Genomic DNA, 18,047 nt, shown 5'->3' with positions numbered 1-18,047 from the left:
TTGGAATAAACAGGACCAAGGGTAGAAAACATATTCCAAGTTCTGGAAACAGATTAAATAAAAGACTGGTGGAGTGAAAATACATGGCATTCTACAAAAAAAAAAAAAAAATCAAAGTAAAGCTGGAACATTCAGCACAATGCGTCACAAAGTAGGCACTTGGCTGAAATGAATTATTAACACAACTTTCAAATATTATTCTTTCAGTTTAGCAGTCTTTTGCAGTAAATAACCCCTTCTAGATGAAGCATCTATTCCATATAACTTGGTCCATTTCCAAGACCTCTGTCTTGAAAGAATGGGAGGAAAGGAGAGAAGGAAGAAGAAAAATAGCATTTGTCATTAACTAAAGTAAAGAGGTTATATAAAATATAAGTGTTAGCAAGGTTATACAAACGTAATTAGGGGAATTCCCTGGCAGTCCTGTGGTTAGAGGTCCACGCTTCCACTGCAGGCAGACATAGGTTCTATCCTGGCTGGGGAACTAAGATCCTGAATGCCACACAGCATGGCAAAAAAAAAAAAAAAACCAAGAGCAACAACAGAGGTAATATTTGGATGAACCTTAATTATTAGCAAGGTTAACAATTTTACAACTGCCAACTGATTTTGAAACATAACAAACCCAGTTTCCCAATCTTTGGGACAGAACAAATGCAACTAGCAGAAATATATTAATGGCATTTCTAAGGTGTAAGAATCTAAGTTGCATATAATTCATCAGGTGTATTACTCATCATCTGTGAAACCTTATTAATGTTGCTTCAACTTCCTTGAGTCAGTTTTCTATTTGTGCAAAATATTGTTCATGTTTTGAAGGGATTTGTGTAGGGATCTGAAACTCTCCGCCATGTTATTACAAAAATATTAAAAAGAAAAAAAACAAAACATGTACATATTCTCAAGCATTTGAATTACTGTCTTTATATTTTAAAGCCACAGAAAATGGAGCAGGACCTGTGGAGTCTTCCAGGGAACAGAACTCCTGTATCCCCCATCTCTTATTTATAGAAAAGCTTTAGCCTACAAGGCCTTTCCTGAGTTCCAAACAGCAAATTCAATCAGAGAAATGAGACAATGCAGCAACAAGCAAAAATAGTCAGGCAAGACAACGTTCAAACTACCACACAATTGCACTCATCTCACACGCTAGTAAAGTAATACTCAAAATTCTCAAAGCCAGGCTTCAGCAATACGTGAATCATGAACTTCCAGATGTTCAAGCTGGTTTTAGAAAAGGCAGAGGAACCAGAGATCAAATTGCCAACATCTGCTGGATCACCAAGAAAACAAGACAGTTCCATAGAAACATCTATTTCAGCTTTATTGACTATGTCAAAGCCTTTAACTGTGTGGATCACAATAAACTGTGGAAAATTCTGAAAGAGATGGGAATACCAGACCACCTGATCTGCCTCTTGAGAAACCTGTATGCAGGTCAGGAAGCAACAGTTAGAACTGGACATGGAACAGACTGGTTCCAAATAGGAAAAAAAAGAGTACATCAAGGCTGTATATTGTCACCCTGCTTATTTAACTTATATGCATAGTACATCATGAGAAACGCTGGGCTGGAAGAAGCACAAGCTGGAATCAAGATTACCAGGAGAAATCAGATACCACCACCCTTATGGCAGAAAGTGAAGAAGAACTAAAGAGCCTCTTGATGAAAGTGAAAGAGGAGAGTGAAAAAGTTGGCTTAAAGCTCAATATTTAGAAAACTAAGATCATGGCATCTGGTCCTGTCACTTCATGGCCAATAGATGGGGAAACAGTGGAAGCAGTGGCAGACTTTATTTTTTTGGGCTCCAAAATCACTGCAGATGGTGATTGCAGCCATGAAATTAAAAGACACTTGCTCCTTAGAATGAAAGTTATGACCAACCTAGACAGCATATTAAAAAGCAAAGACATTACTTTGTCAACAAAGGTCCGTCTAGTCAAGTCTATGGTTTTTCCAGTAGTCATGTATGGATGTGAGAATTGGACCATTAAGAAAGCTGAGCTGAAGAATTGATGCATTCGAACTGTGGTGTTGTGGACTCTTGAGAGTCCCTTGGACTGCAAGGAGATCCAACCAGTCCATCCTAAAGGAGATCAGTCCTGGGTGTTCATTGGAAGGACTGATGTTGAAGCTGAAACTCCAATACTTCGGCCACCTGATGCAAAGAGCTGACTCATTTGAAAAGACCCTGATGCTGGGAAAGATTGAGGGCAGGAGGAGAAGGGGACGACAGAGGATGAGATGGTTGGATGGCATCACTGACTCCATGGACATGAGTTTGGGTAAACTCCGGGAGTCGGTGATGGACAGGGAGGCCTGTCGTGCTGCGGTTTATGGGGTCACAAAGAGTCAAACATGACCAAACGACTGAGCTGAATCAAACTGAAGACAAAATAATACATAGTCATAAAACAAAGTCACAGACCTTTAGTTCCTCCTTGAGGGTTACAGTTAATGTTCTGAGACCCCAGCCAAGTTGGAATCAGGTTGATAATGTTGACTCCCAAAATACCACCCGATTATCCCATTATCATCCAATCAGAAGAAGGTCCACAAGCTCTTCAGGCACCTTGCTTCCCTCCTCCTTCCCTAGCATTAAAGCTAAAATTCTACCTCAAATTAAAATCATTCTTTAGAACATTAGTCTGTCATCTTCTCGGCTTGCTGGCTTTCCAAAGAAAGTCATTTTTCCTTACCCCAACTCCTAGTTTCTCAGATTACTGGCCTGTCATGCAGTGAGTGGTATGCAGTAAGTTACAGAAACACACAGAGACAATTAAACTCAAGTACTGAAGATTATTCAATTGGTCTCATCAGTCACATATGAATGAAATTATTTTAATCAACATACTGTATCTAAAATTAAATCTCTTAGTGATGCATTTTGAGCAGAATGAAAGGTCTAATCACAGGTTAACATAAAGAAACATTTGTCTCAAAATCAATGTATTTAATATTTGACAGAAGTCTCATTACCAAAATTCCTTTTACTGTTCCATCAGTGAAATTTCAGTATTCCCAGAGTCCCAAAGCAAATGTTTTTTCTTAATTTTCCAACAGCTGTGCTTTCTCTTCTTCTGGTCTATTTAGTAGAAAGTGAACTAACTGAAGTAAAACGTCATCATTAAAACCTTTGACATCATTATCTTCGATTGTTTCATAAAGAGGCTTACTTTGTGTTCCCCAACATATATTTTTCCGAGGGTTGTCTTGATCAGCTTGTGCAGTCAGTGCTAAGGTGTTTAACTGGTAACAGAAAAAGGAGAAGTATTTTCCATCTGTGATCACACCCTGGGAGACAAAAGGCCGAGTAACATCTGCTTCACTCCAGAATCCTGCAGAAGAAAAGTTATGCTGAAACTTATATATAGAATATATTTTACCAAACCAAAACACACACACTAGAGGACATAAAATACCTCCTATAACCTGGATATTTTACCTACCAAATTTCTAAAGATCTCAATGTTTTCACTATCTTCTCCACCCTAATCCTATATTCCATTTCTGCATCAAGAACTATTTCCTTCCAGAATTCTAGGATCCCCAAAGTTCATGATACACTTTTTCAACAACTTTGGACTTCATCAGATTTCAACCTTAACTCACTTCACCTGAGAAGTGAGCTCTATTTATGCAGATGTCTCCACATCATTATTCACCAACCCTAAATATGTTCGAATTTCCCTTTTACCAGCAGCATCTACCACCCAATAACCATTATAGACATTTATTTCATCAAATCTACAAAAAAAAAAAAAAGCCTTCAGAAAAACCCTTGACTTTCAAAGAACTTCAACCATGTAGTTATTAGATGAATTCTATGTCTTAATTTATAATTCAAAATTAGTTTTATGAGTTGTTTTCATTTTTCCTAGTGTATTTTATGTCATCATAAGGTTCCAGGATATCTGAATATCTTTATTATTCAAATTTTCTGGCTGTCTCTTGGTACAGGTTGACTGGCTTTAATACTTTTAAATTCAAGGGCCATGCAGTAAGTTGTAAATTTTGCCACATATATATTTTATATCAGCTTTAATGCTGCTGCTGCTGCTAAGTCACTTCAGTCGTGTCCGACTCTTTGCGACCCCATAGATGGCAGCCCATGAGGCTCCCCCGCTGAAGACAGCCAATAAACAGTATTGTTAAAATACAGAATTAATTATAATATAAAAAGTATTTTATTTTTTGTGAATAAACTACGCCATTCTAACATCTTTAAGAAAGTTTCCTCTTAATTTTTCTGATTGTCTACTGGTATTCCTACTCTTATCTACTTAGTTCTATTATAAAGACATAAGTCAACAATTGTGAGTATGAGGTTAAAAACACATATACAGGGCGGGGGAAAAGATAAGGCTGGCAATATTAAACCACTGTTAAAACTCCTCCTGGATGTTTATATAGGAGTAGGAGCAACCTAGGTATGCATTATATTACTTCTGGTTTTGCAACAAAAGTCAAGTGGTTCACAGTGGGCTCTGAGAGTCCTCTGTGACATGCCCCCAGCTTCCTCTATCTCACCCCAGCTCCCCATCCTCACTCTCCCACTCCCTTTCCTCACCAGCCTTCATCTGTTCCTTGACCACATCAAGTCTCTTCCTGCCTCAGAGCTACCTGTCATTCCCTTCGCCTGGGAGTGTCCTTCCCACAAGTTTATGCAGAGGCGGCTCCTCATCCTTCAGGTCTCTGTTCAAATGAAAATCTTTAGAGACCTCCCCCGGATTAACTCTAAAAGTCTAAAGTGATTCTGCCCCATGCCTCATTTATACCTGCACCCTATGCATTTTCTACCCTTCATCTAGTATATTCTGTTCAGAGCATCACCACTAGTTGGAACATTCCCTGAAGGAGGGAACGGCTAGCCACTCCACTATTCTTGCCTGGAGAATCTCCATGAACAGAGGAGCCTGGCGGGCTACAGTCCATGGGGTCGCATAGAGTAGGACATGACTGAAGTGATTAATACTTTCAAAAACACTACATGTTTACTATCTTTTACTATCCCTACTACAACATAAGCTCCAGGAAAGCAGGATCTCTCTCATTCAACACTGTATCTCCAAAGCCAACAGTGCCTGATAACCATAAGCCATTAACTGAATGAACTGTCTCCCAGTCTACACCCTAGATATGGTCCTCAAAGAAATTATACATGATAACTGTGATTTAATCTAAAATTTAATCCATGAAAGCAGTTCATTTTCTAGTTTCAGAAAGCTGTTATCATCTATAGAGCTGATTCAGTCAGCTAGTCTTTGAAATGTTTGAGAATATCATCAGAAAAAAATGCATTCACACAAAAATGGTCAAAGTAAAAGATGAGGGTAATTACCAAAGTGCCATTAACCAACTATAAATGCAAAATATTTAATTAAGGATTTTAAAACAACTGCATTGTGTGCCAATGCAAGTTTTCAAAATGTTAAGATTCTACCTACGTTTTAACCTAAAGAAAATAATTTGACCTGCTAAATTCTTAAAATGTCTTCCAATAACATTGATGCCATAAAACTAGTTTTACCTTGATACATAGCCTGTGCTCCAGTCCAAGCAAAAAGGCTTGCAATAGCATTAGCTCTAAAAATGACTTCTATCTGATCAGCACAGTTTTGTTTCAAAAGCCGTTCCCTTTTTAATTTGTCAGGTAGCAGATGAAACTGGGTATGTCCGTAACAGAGTGGATCTGCTGTCTTTGTGCCTGTGAGCAAAATAAAAACATTTCAGATGAAATGCACAAGTAGGGAATATAGAAACATGTCCTCAGTATTTACTTCAAACGCATATATTTCTCTACTCATTATATGATCAGCACTCAAAATACACGAATGGAAAGCTTGGTTTACTTACTGTTTATAAAAAATTTCACCTGAAAGTACAATCCGCCAGCTATCATCAGTCAAAGGAATATATGTAAATTTTATAATTCCCTATTATGTCAGTTTTCTCACACTCCTTGGTCATCATTGGGAGCTTTGTTTTTCTCCTGGTCATATTTACCAAAGGATGCAAATATTTCATAACTTTAAAAACTTCCCTTATAATGCTGACATTCTTGATTTTAGTGGAAAGTCTTTTCAACCAAAAGTTCCCCATCATTCACTCTCCAAGACCACCACAGTGATTGAAACAGGACTGATAAAACATGTTAGATAATCATGGGATTAATCTCCAAAATAAACAATTAGCTCATGCAGTTCAATATCAAAAAATAACCCAATCAAAAAATGGCCAGAAGACCTAAATAGACATTTCTCCAACAAAGGCATATAGATGGCCAAAAGTCACATGAAAAGATGCTCAGCATCACTAACTATTAGAGAAGTGCAAAAGAAAACTACAGTGAGGTACTACTCATATCAGTCAAAATGGCCATCATCAAAAAAAATATACAAACAATAAATGCTGAAGGCGTGTGGAAAGGGGAACCTTCCTACACTGTTGGTGGGAATGTAAATTGATATATTCACTATGGAGAACAGCATGGAGGTTCCTTAAAAAATTAAGAACAGAACTACCCTGTGACCCAGCAGTCCAACTCCTTGGCACATATCTGGAGAAAACCAGAATTCCAAAAGATACATGCATCCTAATGTTCATAGCAGCACTACTTACAAAAGCTAGGATATACAAGCAACCTAAATATCCTTCAACAAAGGAATGGATAAAGAAGATGTGGGGGGGGGGGGTGTGTATACATATGTACATGTATATGTGTGCACACACACATGTGCAATGGAATATTACTCAATCATAAAAAGGAAAAGAATTATGCCATTTGCAGAGACATGCATAAACCTAGAGACTTTCATAGAGTAAAGCTAAATCATAAACTATAACTGTTTTTTAACCTTAAATACTGTAATTCAGTAGAAACATAAAATTTCAAATGCTAAGTTGAGAGAATATTTTCTTTCAATTTTCAGGCATGTTGCAACCTGAGATGAGTTACATTGTTCATGGACAGGCTGAACTTCTTGGTCATCAAAAATTAGTTATGCACATTTGCACAAGACACTCTGAATACAATTATTAAAGGAGAAACTTACCAATAAAGATGGCATTTTCATATTGCCGTTTGAATAATGGGAGTTTGTCTGGCTTACAATTCTTAACAGGGACTTCTACAGGTACAGAATAATCCAGTGGCACAAACTTAAAGAAAAAAGTCATAAGTAAATTCACAGCAACACTAGCATATATTTACATTCTTAACAGTTAAAAATCTTAAAAATGAGATGCATTTACAAAATGATTAAACTCTACTATCTAAGGGAGAAGGCAATGGCATCCCACTCCAGTACTCTTGCCTGGAAAATCCCATGGACGGAGGAGCCTGGTGGGCTGCAGTCCATGGGGTCGCTAAGAGTTGGACACGACTGATAGACTTCACTTTCACTTTTCACTTTCATGCACTGGAGAAGGAAATGGCAACCCACTCCAGTGTTCTTGCTTGGAGAATCCCAGGGACGGCGGAGCCTGGTGGGCTGCCGTCTACGGGGTTGCACAGAGTCAGACATGACTGAAGCAACTTAGCAGCAGCAGCAGCAACCATCTAAAGATGGGCCAAATCTAGCCAGCTAACTGTTTTTCCAAATAAAGTTTTACTGGAACACAGTCATGTAAATTCATTTACATATGGTACAGCACTATTTTTACATATAAGAACTGAGACTGCAACAGAAACTTACGGCCCCTAAAGCCTAAAATATTTACTATTTGGACGTTTGCAGAAGAAATGTGCCAACCTCTTCCATGGACAAACAGATAACATTCAGAATACACTTGTTTTCTCCAAAAGAACTGGATACCTATAAAATGAATACTTCTAGCTATTAAGATGCCTCGATTTACAATGAGATAGGATAGTTCACTGTAAATTAAAATCATAAACTATCATCAGTATTTTTGTATTAAGAAAATGGAAAGATTGGTATGGTCCTATAAACTGATGCCTAACCTCACTTAAAATGATTATCTGACCTCTGCAGAATACACAGTTAAAAAGCTGAAAAAGCATTTCAGATGAGATGTACTCCAAATACACTTGAAAGGAAAGGGCTCTACCCAAAGCTTTTTGTCCTTCCTAACCCATTACCTAGCATAGGGGTCCCCGACTCCTGGGCTACGGACAGGTACTGGCCCCTGGCCTGTCAGGAACTGGACTGTAAAGCAAGAGGTGAGCAGCAGGTGAGCAAAGCCTTATCTGTATTTACAGCTGCTCCCCGCTGCTCACAATACTGCCTGAGATCACAAACAACAGTGGTCTTAAAAGTATGTTTGAGACAACTTCAAACCTGCCATATTTAGTTAAGGCAGAATATCAAACTGCCACAAAAGCCCTGAAAAGCCTACTTCCATTTCCAACATCCTATCTTTGTGAAGCAGGGTTTTCTGCAGTGACAGTAGGCAAAACGAGATTACAGAGTAGACAGGACATAAGTCACATGCTTTCGGAGGCACGGTCTCCCATCACCCCCAGATGGGACTGTCTAGTTGTGGCAAACAAACTCAGATCTCCCACTGACTCCACATGATGGTGAGTTCTATAGTTATTTCATTATATATCACAATGTAATAATAATAGAAATTAAGTGCACAATAAATGTAACACACTTGAATCTCCTGAAATCATTCCCCACCAACTCCTGCCCCAAGTCCAGGGAAAGACTGTCTTCCACAAAAACCAGTCCCTGGTGTCAAAAATGTTAGGGACCACTGACCTAGCATGCTGATACTTCCTCCTCAACTGTGAACAGACACATGAGCAATACATCCTTACCTCAGGGAGTTGTCTGGATATTCGAATCTGGTTGTGTGGTTTATCATTTATTTGGTATCGCACAGCATCAACTCGACCTTTCCGATGACCACTAGGAATAATTTCTTCACCTCTCAACCAGTAAAAGTGAACTGGGCGGTTACAATCTATCAAAAGATATTCAAAACATTTTTATCTGATAATCTGAACCAATCTAGTTATTCTCAGAATACCAGGCTCAGCAATACAGAATTCAAGAACTGTGCTAATTGAAAATACACCAAAAATTACTCTTTGGTGTAAGTTAAAGTTTGAATTATGTGATAACGTAAACGATCACAACATAAACATAATGCTTAAACTGTTAATATCTACCTGTGCCACAGTACATTAAGCGTTGTGACCAAAGAAGTTTCTCAGTTAAGGATAAACACAAAATAAGAGCAACAGCAATCTCACTCACCAGATATAAAAAGCTTAGTAAGAGTCATAGCTGTCTCATGAATTACTAACTCAATCTTCACAATAACTCTCAAAGGTATGTATAGTTGTCATCATCTCCATTACATACAAGAGGAACCTAGGTCTTGGGCAGAATGTCAACTTTCCCAGGCCATCAATCATGAGTAAAAGTCTGTGATGCTTCCCTGGAGACCACTTCATTCCCAACTGACAGGGAAGTAACAAGCACAGTACAAGACTCAGTTGAACACACACCTACAGTCATAGTAACATTAATTCAATAAATATTTAAGATACCTACAGGGGTGGCAGATACAAAATCATGAAAGCCTTAGAAACACTGATCTTTAAAATACTATCCATTAATTAGTTTTCAAGTCCGCTTTTAACAGTAAAACAGAAGTTGCTGTGTTTATTGGAAACCCAAAATGACTGGGTTTGAAGCCTGTCCTCCAAATCTACCGGCAATAGGTTCTTCCACTAAATACACTTGACTCTGTGCTTTGGGTTTGTTTGGTTTTTATGAAAACAGTGCAACCTACTGTAAAGTTATTGTAAGGATTAAATTTGGCACATATAAAATACAAAACAAGGTCAGGCATACAGAAAGTAGTGAATATACGTTAGGTATTTTAATCAATCCCATCTTTAATCTTAACAGTTCTATGACCAAGTAGTACAATTATCGTATTCTCACCTTGAAAATGAGGAAAAACTAGGCCAAAATTGGTTTATAAACCGCCAAAAGGTCAGTAACTTTTTGATGGAAGAGCGAAAAGGCAACCCCAGGTCTGTCACGCTCTCTAGGAGCCCCTTCTCTTAACCAACACTACACTTTCTTTTGGCTGGACCTTCACTCAGCAGTAATAAGTTAGTAAGTGGCAGTACAGACACTACAATCCAGTCTTCGGACGCAGCCCTAGCTAGGAGCGAAAGGACTGGGAAAGAACTAAGCAGAAAGAAATGAAGAGGGGGCAAATTTAGCCCAGAGAGAGATGCCTTACCAGGCTTCCCAGGTGGCGCTAGTGGTAAAGAACCCTCCTGCCAATGTAGAAGGCAGGAGAGCCGGCTCCATCCCTGGGAGGGAAAGATCCCCTGGAGCAGGGTACGGCAACCCACTCCAGTATTCTTGCCTGAAAAATTCCACGGACAGAGGAGCCTGGCCATGAGGCAGCAAAAAGCAGGACACTACGGAAGTGACTTAGCACGCACCCACGGTCCCCTACTATGCCCACCTCCCCCGCCCCGATAGGCTGCCTGAGGCTCACCGAGGGCGGCGGCAGCCAGGACGGGATTGTAAGCGCTGAGCAAGCCGGTGAGGGAAGCTACCAGTTGGTTCAAGAAGGGTGAGGCGACGGTGTAGCGTTCCTGGTAGATGGGCGCACGCTTCTTGCGCCGCAGAAAGACGTGCTCCTGCAGGAGGCAGTCACAGGCGGCGGCGCGAAGGGCAGCGAGGTCCACAACCTGCGCGGGCGCCGGATCTGGCTGGGCAGGCGGCGGCGGTAGCCCCGACAGGAACACGGTCTTAGTGAAGCTCTGGTACCAGCGGTCAGCGTTCAGGGCGAAGGTCTGTGGGTAAACTACGTATTTCATGAACTGCATCTTGGTAAGAATTCGCAGCTTCTCGTCCACCGACTTGGCCGCGTGCACCGTGGCCTGCCATCGCTCCACTCGCCGCTGCCGTGCCGCCTTGCTGTCGGCAGTTAGGGAGGCCACGATCGGCGGGTAGCGCGCGACTGGGGCCGCCTTGACATCTGAGCCGGTCACTTCTGGAGCCGTGACGGCGGCCTCGGCCGCGGTGTGCAATGACAGCCCTGGACTACGGAGCACAAACCTCCAGCACTTGGTCGCCGCCATCTTTTCCTGGGCTTTGATCCCAGAAGTCAACTTTAGCAATTGTCCCTGCCTTCTTGACGTAAGGACCAATCAGAAGGTGGACTCTGAGCCAGTTTTGGGGCGGACGATTCTTAGTGGGCTTGAGAAGCCTTGCGTCATTCACTTCTTAGCCAATCTTAGAGCTCCTACAGCTTGGGTGTTTCGTGAACCTAGGAGTTTGTTGTTGAAAGGAAGAACTCGTGCTCCGATAGGTTTTCCGAGATGTGGCGGGGTGGAGTGAAACTTTTAAATAGGGGATGCTGCCTGTTTAGAACCTGTTTAGAAACGGTAAAATTTTTGCCAGAAACATTTTAGGAACATTCTACAGCGAAACCTCTTTCCCTTGGCTAAATTTGCTCGTTTCATTTTTGGATATAACATCACTTTTCAATTTTTGTTCTTGAGGTTGAGACCTGTTATTGAAAATACTGATCTAACATGTTTTTTATACATGCTTTCTTTTCAAATGATGAAAGCATCACTCATAGATGACTAGTGCTAATTTTTAGGAAAATAATTCCATATCAATCTCTATGCTAGTTGATAATGTAGTTTGTTTAATGATATAAGTCACAAAAAAAGGAGTATATTTTTACTTGGGTTTAACTTTAAAAAAAGGAAATAAAAACTATTATTGAATTGTGTTTAAGTTTTGCATTGTGTTAAAAGCAATGATTATTTCAACATAAATTGTTTTCTACTCTGTGAGCTCCTTGAAGTAGGGACTATTTTATTTTTGATTGTTTAGTGGCCAATCAACCTTGCAGAGTGGGTAGTTACCAAATATCTGCTGAAAAAATTCATCAAAATCAGTAAAAACTATTAATATAAGGTCATTTCAGGTGATTTAATTTATTGACTCGCATTCCTATCTTAATTAGGAGCTGGAATATTTATTTGGATTTACTGCAATAATCCTTGAGGGTATTAAAAACCAAACATTTTGTTACTAAAAGGAAGTTATAATTTGTATTCCTTTAAGCTATAACAGGTGATAAGAATTTAACTCTAAAGTTGCGAGTGTATTAAACTGACACTTAGATACAACAAATTCATTATTTTTTTTTTCATTAAGTCATTAATTTTTGAGCAAAGGTTGAAGGAAGTGAGGAGTAACTCATGACTTGAGAAAGAGAATTCTGTCAGAAGGAATAGTTGGCACAGAGGCCCTGAGGTGGGGATATGCCTGAGATGGGAATATGCCTGGTGGGTTGAAGAATAAGAGGAGGGCAGTGTGGTTGAAGGGAAGTGATGGATAAGGAGAGTAGTAAGAAATTGAATTAGGAAGGAAAGAAGCCAGAATTTGTAGGTTCCTAAAGGCAATTTCTAGGATTGCTAGGACTCTTACCTAGTACTCAGAGGAGTGAGAATCCAATGGAATGTTCCATTCAGAGGGATGAATGGTGTGACTTAGGTGTTTTTTTTTTTTTAATTATTCTATGTATTAGGGTTTTTAATACCATAAGCTGGGTGACTTAACAACAAATTTATTTTCTCATGGTTCTAAAGTCTGGAAGTTCAAGATGAGGGTGCCAGCATACTTGGGTTCTGGTGAGAGCTCTCTTGGCATGAAGTCAACTCCTTACTTGCTGTGTCCTCACATGGTAAAAACAGCTCTCCTGGGCCTCTTATTATAAGGAGAGAGGCCTATCAGATTAGTGCCCTACCCTTAAGACCATGTTTAACCTTAATTTATTCCATAAAACATCTATCTCCAAATACAGTTACATTGGAGGTTAGAGCATACACATAGGAATTTTAGAGAGACACAATTCAGTCCATAATACTCTGTTTTCAAAATAGATTATAAAGCATCAAATTTGGAAGCAGAGAAATCAATTAGAAGACAGTTTTCCATATTTCAGGCAAAAACTGAGTGACTTGAAGAGACAATAGCAGTGAAGGTAGTAGGAGTGATCATAGATCCTGAATTGAATGTAGGTAAGAGAAAGTATCTAAAGTTTGGGGCCTAAGCAGTGGAATGAGAAAAGGCCAATGGACAAGGAATGCATTTTTCCTTTAATCTCTCATCTTTTTTTTTGGAAGGGGAGAGGGCAGCAGGAAAGTGAATTTAAGATTTGGGGAAGGAATAGAATCTGTGAAACATATTTATCTATATATGTGTATTTAGTTGACATTCTCCTGGAAGAAAATGGATATTATGATCTTCCCTATTAAGGCTGCTACTGGCCTTAGATTTTAAGTATTATAGATAAGGGACTTCCGTGGTGGTCCAGTGGTTAATAATTCACCTTCCAATGCAGGGGAAGTGGGTTTGATCCCTGGTGGGGGAACAAAGAGCCCACATGCTCTGGTACAACTAAACCTTCCTGCCACAATGACTGAGCCTTTACATCCTAGAGCCCACACACCACAGCTAGAGAGAGGTCCACATGCTGCAACCAAGATCTGGCAACTGGAACCTGAGGCAGTCTAATAAATAAATAAATATTAAAATAGTACTAAATAAAGTATGGTCAAAAGCCATGACAATCTCCGATGGCTTTTCAAAACCTGCTTAAGTTGTCACAGTCCTGGTGGTTCTATATCTGTGCTTATGCTAAGTCATTTTAGTTGCGTCTGACTATTTGCGACCCCACGAACTGTAGCCCACCCACAAGGCTCCTCTGTCCATGGGATTCTCCAGGCAAGAATACTGGAGTGGGTTGTCATGCCCTCCTCCAGGGAATCTTCCCGACCCAGGATACAAACTCACGTCTCTTATGTCTCCTGAAATGGCAGGCAAGTTCTTTAGCACAAGGGCTACCTGGGATTTCTAGTGAAATTGTGCCTGAACATTTTGTATTGAAACAAATTATTTAATTAAATTGCTATGTTTTTATTTCTTCCTATATTATAGTGGGGTTATTAGATAGATAGATTTAACTTCCTGGGTATAGTAGGTTATCTATAAATATTATTCCAGGACAGTAAAGTGAGGGTTATAAATTATTGTTATAAAAAGGGAGCCACACGGTCTGATATGGTTGAGAAATTTTAACATAGAAAGTCTATATTTATAGTTAGATATGAGGGAAAAAATGAAAATAAATGTTCTTTTCCCACAGGTCCAACATATAGCACTTCCATGCATCTATGGAAGTATGTTGTCTTCCCTAAACCATTCTCTTTGCTGTTTTGAAATGTCTTGTTTGAGATTCAGGCTCAGCTCTGGCACTTTAACTTTCCTTATTTAGAAAACTAAGTTAATAAAACCCACCTTACAAGTTTGCTATGAGGATTTAATGATGTGGCATACGTAAAATGATGCAAAACATTTGCCAAGTACCAACCACTTTATGTGTGCCAATGTTTTTAATTCCTTCAGCAACACTCTAAATCAGAGCCTAGATTTTCCTGAGGTAAGGGATTTATTTGCTCATGCTTATTAAGGGTCAGAACCGTCATTAAACAATGATCTATGACCATGAAGCCCATGCTCTTTACACTAGTGGTTTTGAAAACTAGAATAATGAGATCCAGGAATTCTTAAAAGGTGAGAAATCAGCTTGCTAAGCTTATATGTACAATTCAGAAGTAATAGGAATTTGAGATAATATGAAATTTACCTGTATTTACTTAACACAAAATGAAAGATTTCAGAATCCTGTGCATTTATTTTGACTAGTCCATGAATTTTCCTATCTCACAAATAAACAATGAGAGAGAAACTGTAATATTTCCTTGTGGCCTCAAAAATCTTATCAGACAAAAATCACTGCAATGATGTAATTAGCCTCCAACTAATAAAAATAAATGGAAAAAAATTTAAAAAAATTAAAAAAAATCTTATCAGAGATACAGGAGCATAGCTGACTTTTAAGTTTGAGAAACTACAGAGCAGGAGGTCATAGTGGACTTCTTAAAAATAATGTTGATGATCTCAGAGGAAAACCTAAGTCAACTCGAAAGGACATAGATTGTGCAGGGAAATGGAGAAAGTTGACTTATGTATATAATTGTATCATGTATACATGTATCATGTTATATATGTCAGCAAATAATTATGTATCTAATTCTACTTCCAAGAAATAAGAGCACTTTAACTTCTATGATCAGGATATGGTCCTCCACCGTAGTGAACAATTCTGAGGCATCAGTGTCCTAAAACATATATAACAACAACAGCAGCAGCAAAATATAGTCATGGCACAGAATAATTCATTAAATGAAAAATAGCCATGGGAATCTACCATCCGTATCAATAGCATAATGTTACAAAAATTTTCCCACAGAATATGTCTTTAGAAAAATCCCACCAAAATGTTCACCCAGGTGCACTGTCAAATTGTGTAGGAAAAAGGTGGGGCATTTTTCTTATTGACTGATATTTCACATCATGATTATAAAACAGCACTGGGCTTTCATGTTACAGTGATTTGTTTTAAAAGATAAGAGTGGATCGAACCTATGGACACCTTATCTTCAACAAAAGAGGCAAGGATATACAATGGAAAAAAGACAACCTCTTTAACAAGTGGTGCTGGGAAAACTGGTCAACCACTTGTAAAAGAATGAAACTAGAACACTTTCTAACACCATACACGAAAATAAACTCAAAATGGATTAAAGATCTAAATGTAAGACCAGAAACTATAAAACTCCTAGAGGAGAACATAGGCAAAACACTCTCTGACATAAATCACAGCAGGATCCTCTATGACCCACCTCCCAGAATATTGGAAATAAAAGCAAAAATAAACAAATGGGGCCTAATGAAACTTAAAAGCTTTTGCACACCGAAGGAAACTATAAGCAAGGTGAAAAGACAGCCCTCAGATTGGGAGAAAATAATAGCAAACAAAGCAACAGACAAAGGATTAATCTCAAAAATATACAAGCAGCTCCTGCAGCTCAATTCCAGAAAAATAAACAACCCAATCAAAAAATGGGCCAAAGAACTAAACAGACATTTCTCCAAAGAAGACATACAGATGGCTAACAAACACATGAAAAGATGCTCAATGTCACTCATTATCAGAGAAATGCAAATCAAAACCACAATGAGGTACCATTACACGCCAGTCAGGATGGCTGCTATTCAAAAGTTTACAAGCAATAAATGCTGAAGAGGGTGTGGAGAAAAGGGAACCCTCTTACACTGTTGGTGGGAATGCAAGCTAGTACAGCCACTATGGAGAACAGTGTGGAGATTTCTTAAAAAACTGGAAATAGAACTGCCATATGACCCAGCAATCCCACTTTTGGGCGTACACACTGAGTAAACCAGATCTGAAAGAGACACGTACACCCCAATGTTCATCGCAGCACTGTTTATAATAGCCAGGACATGGAAGCAACCTAGATGCCCATCAGCAGACGAATGGATAAGGAAGCTGTGGTACATATACACCATGGAATATTACTCAGCCATTAAAAAGAATTCATTTGAATCAGTTCTAATGAGATGGATGAAACTGGAGCCCATTATACAGAGTGAAGTAAGCCAGAAAGATAAAGACCAATACAGTATACTAATACATATATATGGAATTTAGAAAGATGGTAACGATAACCCTATATGCAAAACAGGAAAAGAGACACAGATGTACAGAACAGAATTTTGGACTCTGTGGGAGAAGGCGAGGGTGGGATATTTCGAGAGAACAGCATCGAAACATGTATATTATCTATAGTGAAACAGATCACCAGTCCAGGTTTGATGCATGAGACAAGTGCTCGGGCCTGGTGCACTGGGAAGACCCAGAGGGATCAGGTGGAGAGGGAGGTGGGAGGGGGGATCAGGATGGGGAATACATGTAAATCCATGGCTGATTCATGTCAGTGTATGACAAAAACCACTACAATATTGTAAAGTAATTAGCCTCCAACCAATAAAAATAAATGAAAAAAAAACTCAATTTCTTTTAAGATTAAAAAAAAAAGAGTGGATGGATAAATAATCTGCAAAGTAGACTTCTAAGAACTTGAGAAGTGTAAGTTTGTAGTTACTGTTGCTGTGTGTGGTCAAGCAGTACACATATAAATAGAGCATAACACTTGTTTTGAGAAACTATATATGCTCATCATATTCATATTGGAAATTTCAACCACACACAAAAAACTATAAAATGAAACTCTTCTATGATTTTCACTCCCTATGACAGTTTGACTAAAAAGTCGATAGCATTTCAGATTTCAAAGAAACTGCTCATCAGGAGTTTTGAACTTCTTGATTAGCTCGTTTTATTGGTATATCTATTGATCAGAGATTGCTCCTTTTCAGCATGTTTTTTTTCTTCTTTTAAAAAATTTTTACTGAAGTATGGTTGATTTCACCATATTTGTACAATTTGTAACTAATGTTAACACACATAGAGCCACCACAAAATTCCAATAAACTTCTTAAAATTGATTTTTTTCTTAAGCAATAAATGTCTAAGTTCATTAATTCAGAGGCCAAAGGATAGCAGCGAAAAATCTCTCTTCCTTCCTTAGTCCTAGTTCTTCCTTTTTCATCTCCAGAGGTAATTACTGTTACCAGTCTCTGGTATATCCTTCTAAAAGGCTCTATTCCTGTGTAAGAATATCAGCATACATATACATACTTGAAGGGTCAAATATTATCTGTTCTTGTCACTGACTACTTATTCAAATCTGCTCTGAAGAGCTTTCTTTCCTGCATCTTGGAGAATATGTATGACAAGATCTATTATTTTTCTAGTTGACCTCAGATAAATCCTCCGGTCCCTTCTAGTCACAAAAATATCTTAGCCCTGTAACTCCATGTTCAGTTCAGTACAGTATGAAACAGAAACAGCACTGTCAACTTTATTTGAAGCTCTATCCTTTCTCCATCCTTATCTCAAGTTGGCTGTCAGCTATTGGAGAAGGCCTAGGTGGGCTTCCTCTCTTTCTCCCCATCACCTTCTCCCCCACTCATTAGACCACTCTTGGCAACTCCATGTTTTAAGTTGTGACTCAGACACCACTGTGTCCCCA

At 38.9% G+C, this 18,047-nt stretch overlaps 1 protein-coding gene across 1 annotated transcript; it reads right to left on the bottom strand.

Moving 5' to 3' along the window:
- Positions 1 to 2,828: 2,828 nt before the first annotated feature.
- MRPS30 (mitochondrial ribosomal protein S30) lies at positions 2,829 to 11,120 on the bottom strand. Its single transcript, XM_020899046.2, has 5 exons — positions 10,499 to 11,120; positions 8,790 to 8,935; positions 7,057 to 7,162; positions 5,532 to 5,708; positions 2,829 to 3,339 (listed from the first exon to the last, which is right to left on the bottom strand). The coding sequence occupies exons 1-5, from the start codon at positions 11,085 to 11,087 to the stop codon at positions 3,050 to 3,052; spliced, it is 1,308 nt and encodes a 435-aa protein (XP_020754705.2). The 5' UTR covers positions 11,088 to 11,120; the 3' UTR covers positions 2,829 to 3,049.
- Between the last annotated feature and the right edge of the window lie 6,927 nt (positions 11,121 to 18,047).

The sequence above is a fragment of the Odocoileus virginianus genome, chromosome 14 (assembly GCF_023699985.2).
Source record: "Odocoileus virginianus isolate 20LAN1187 ecotype Illinois chromosome 14, Ovbor_1.2, whole genome shotgun sequence".
In the NCBI taxonomy this organism is placed as follows: domain Eukaryota; kingdom Metazoa; phylum Chordata; class Mammalia; order Artiodactyla; family Cervidae; genus Odocoileus; species Odocoileus virginianus.
This window is presented reverse-complemented; position numbering and strand designations above follow the sequence as displayed.

Coding starts and splice junctions, on each gene's coding strand:
- MRPS30 (XM_020899046.2), bottom strand. CDS start 11,087: ATGGCGGCGACCAAGTGCTGGAGGTTTGTGCTCCGTAGTCCAGGGCTG. Junction 7,163..8,789: donor TATCCAGACAACTCCCTGAG/GTAAGGATGTAT, acceptor TTTTTCTTTAAG/TTTGTGCCACTGGATTATTC. Junction 5,709..7,056: donor TGAAAATGCCATCTTTATTG/GTAAGTTTCTCC, acceptor TTTTGCTCACAG/GCACAAAGACAGCAGATCCA.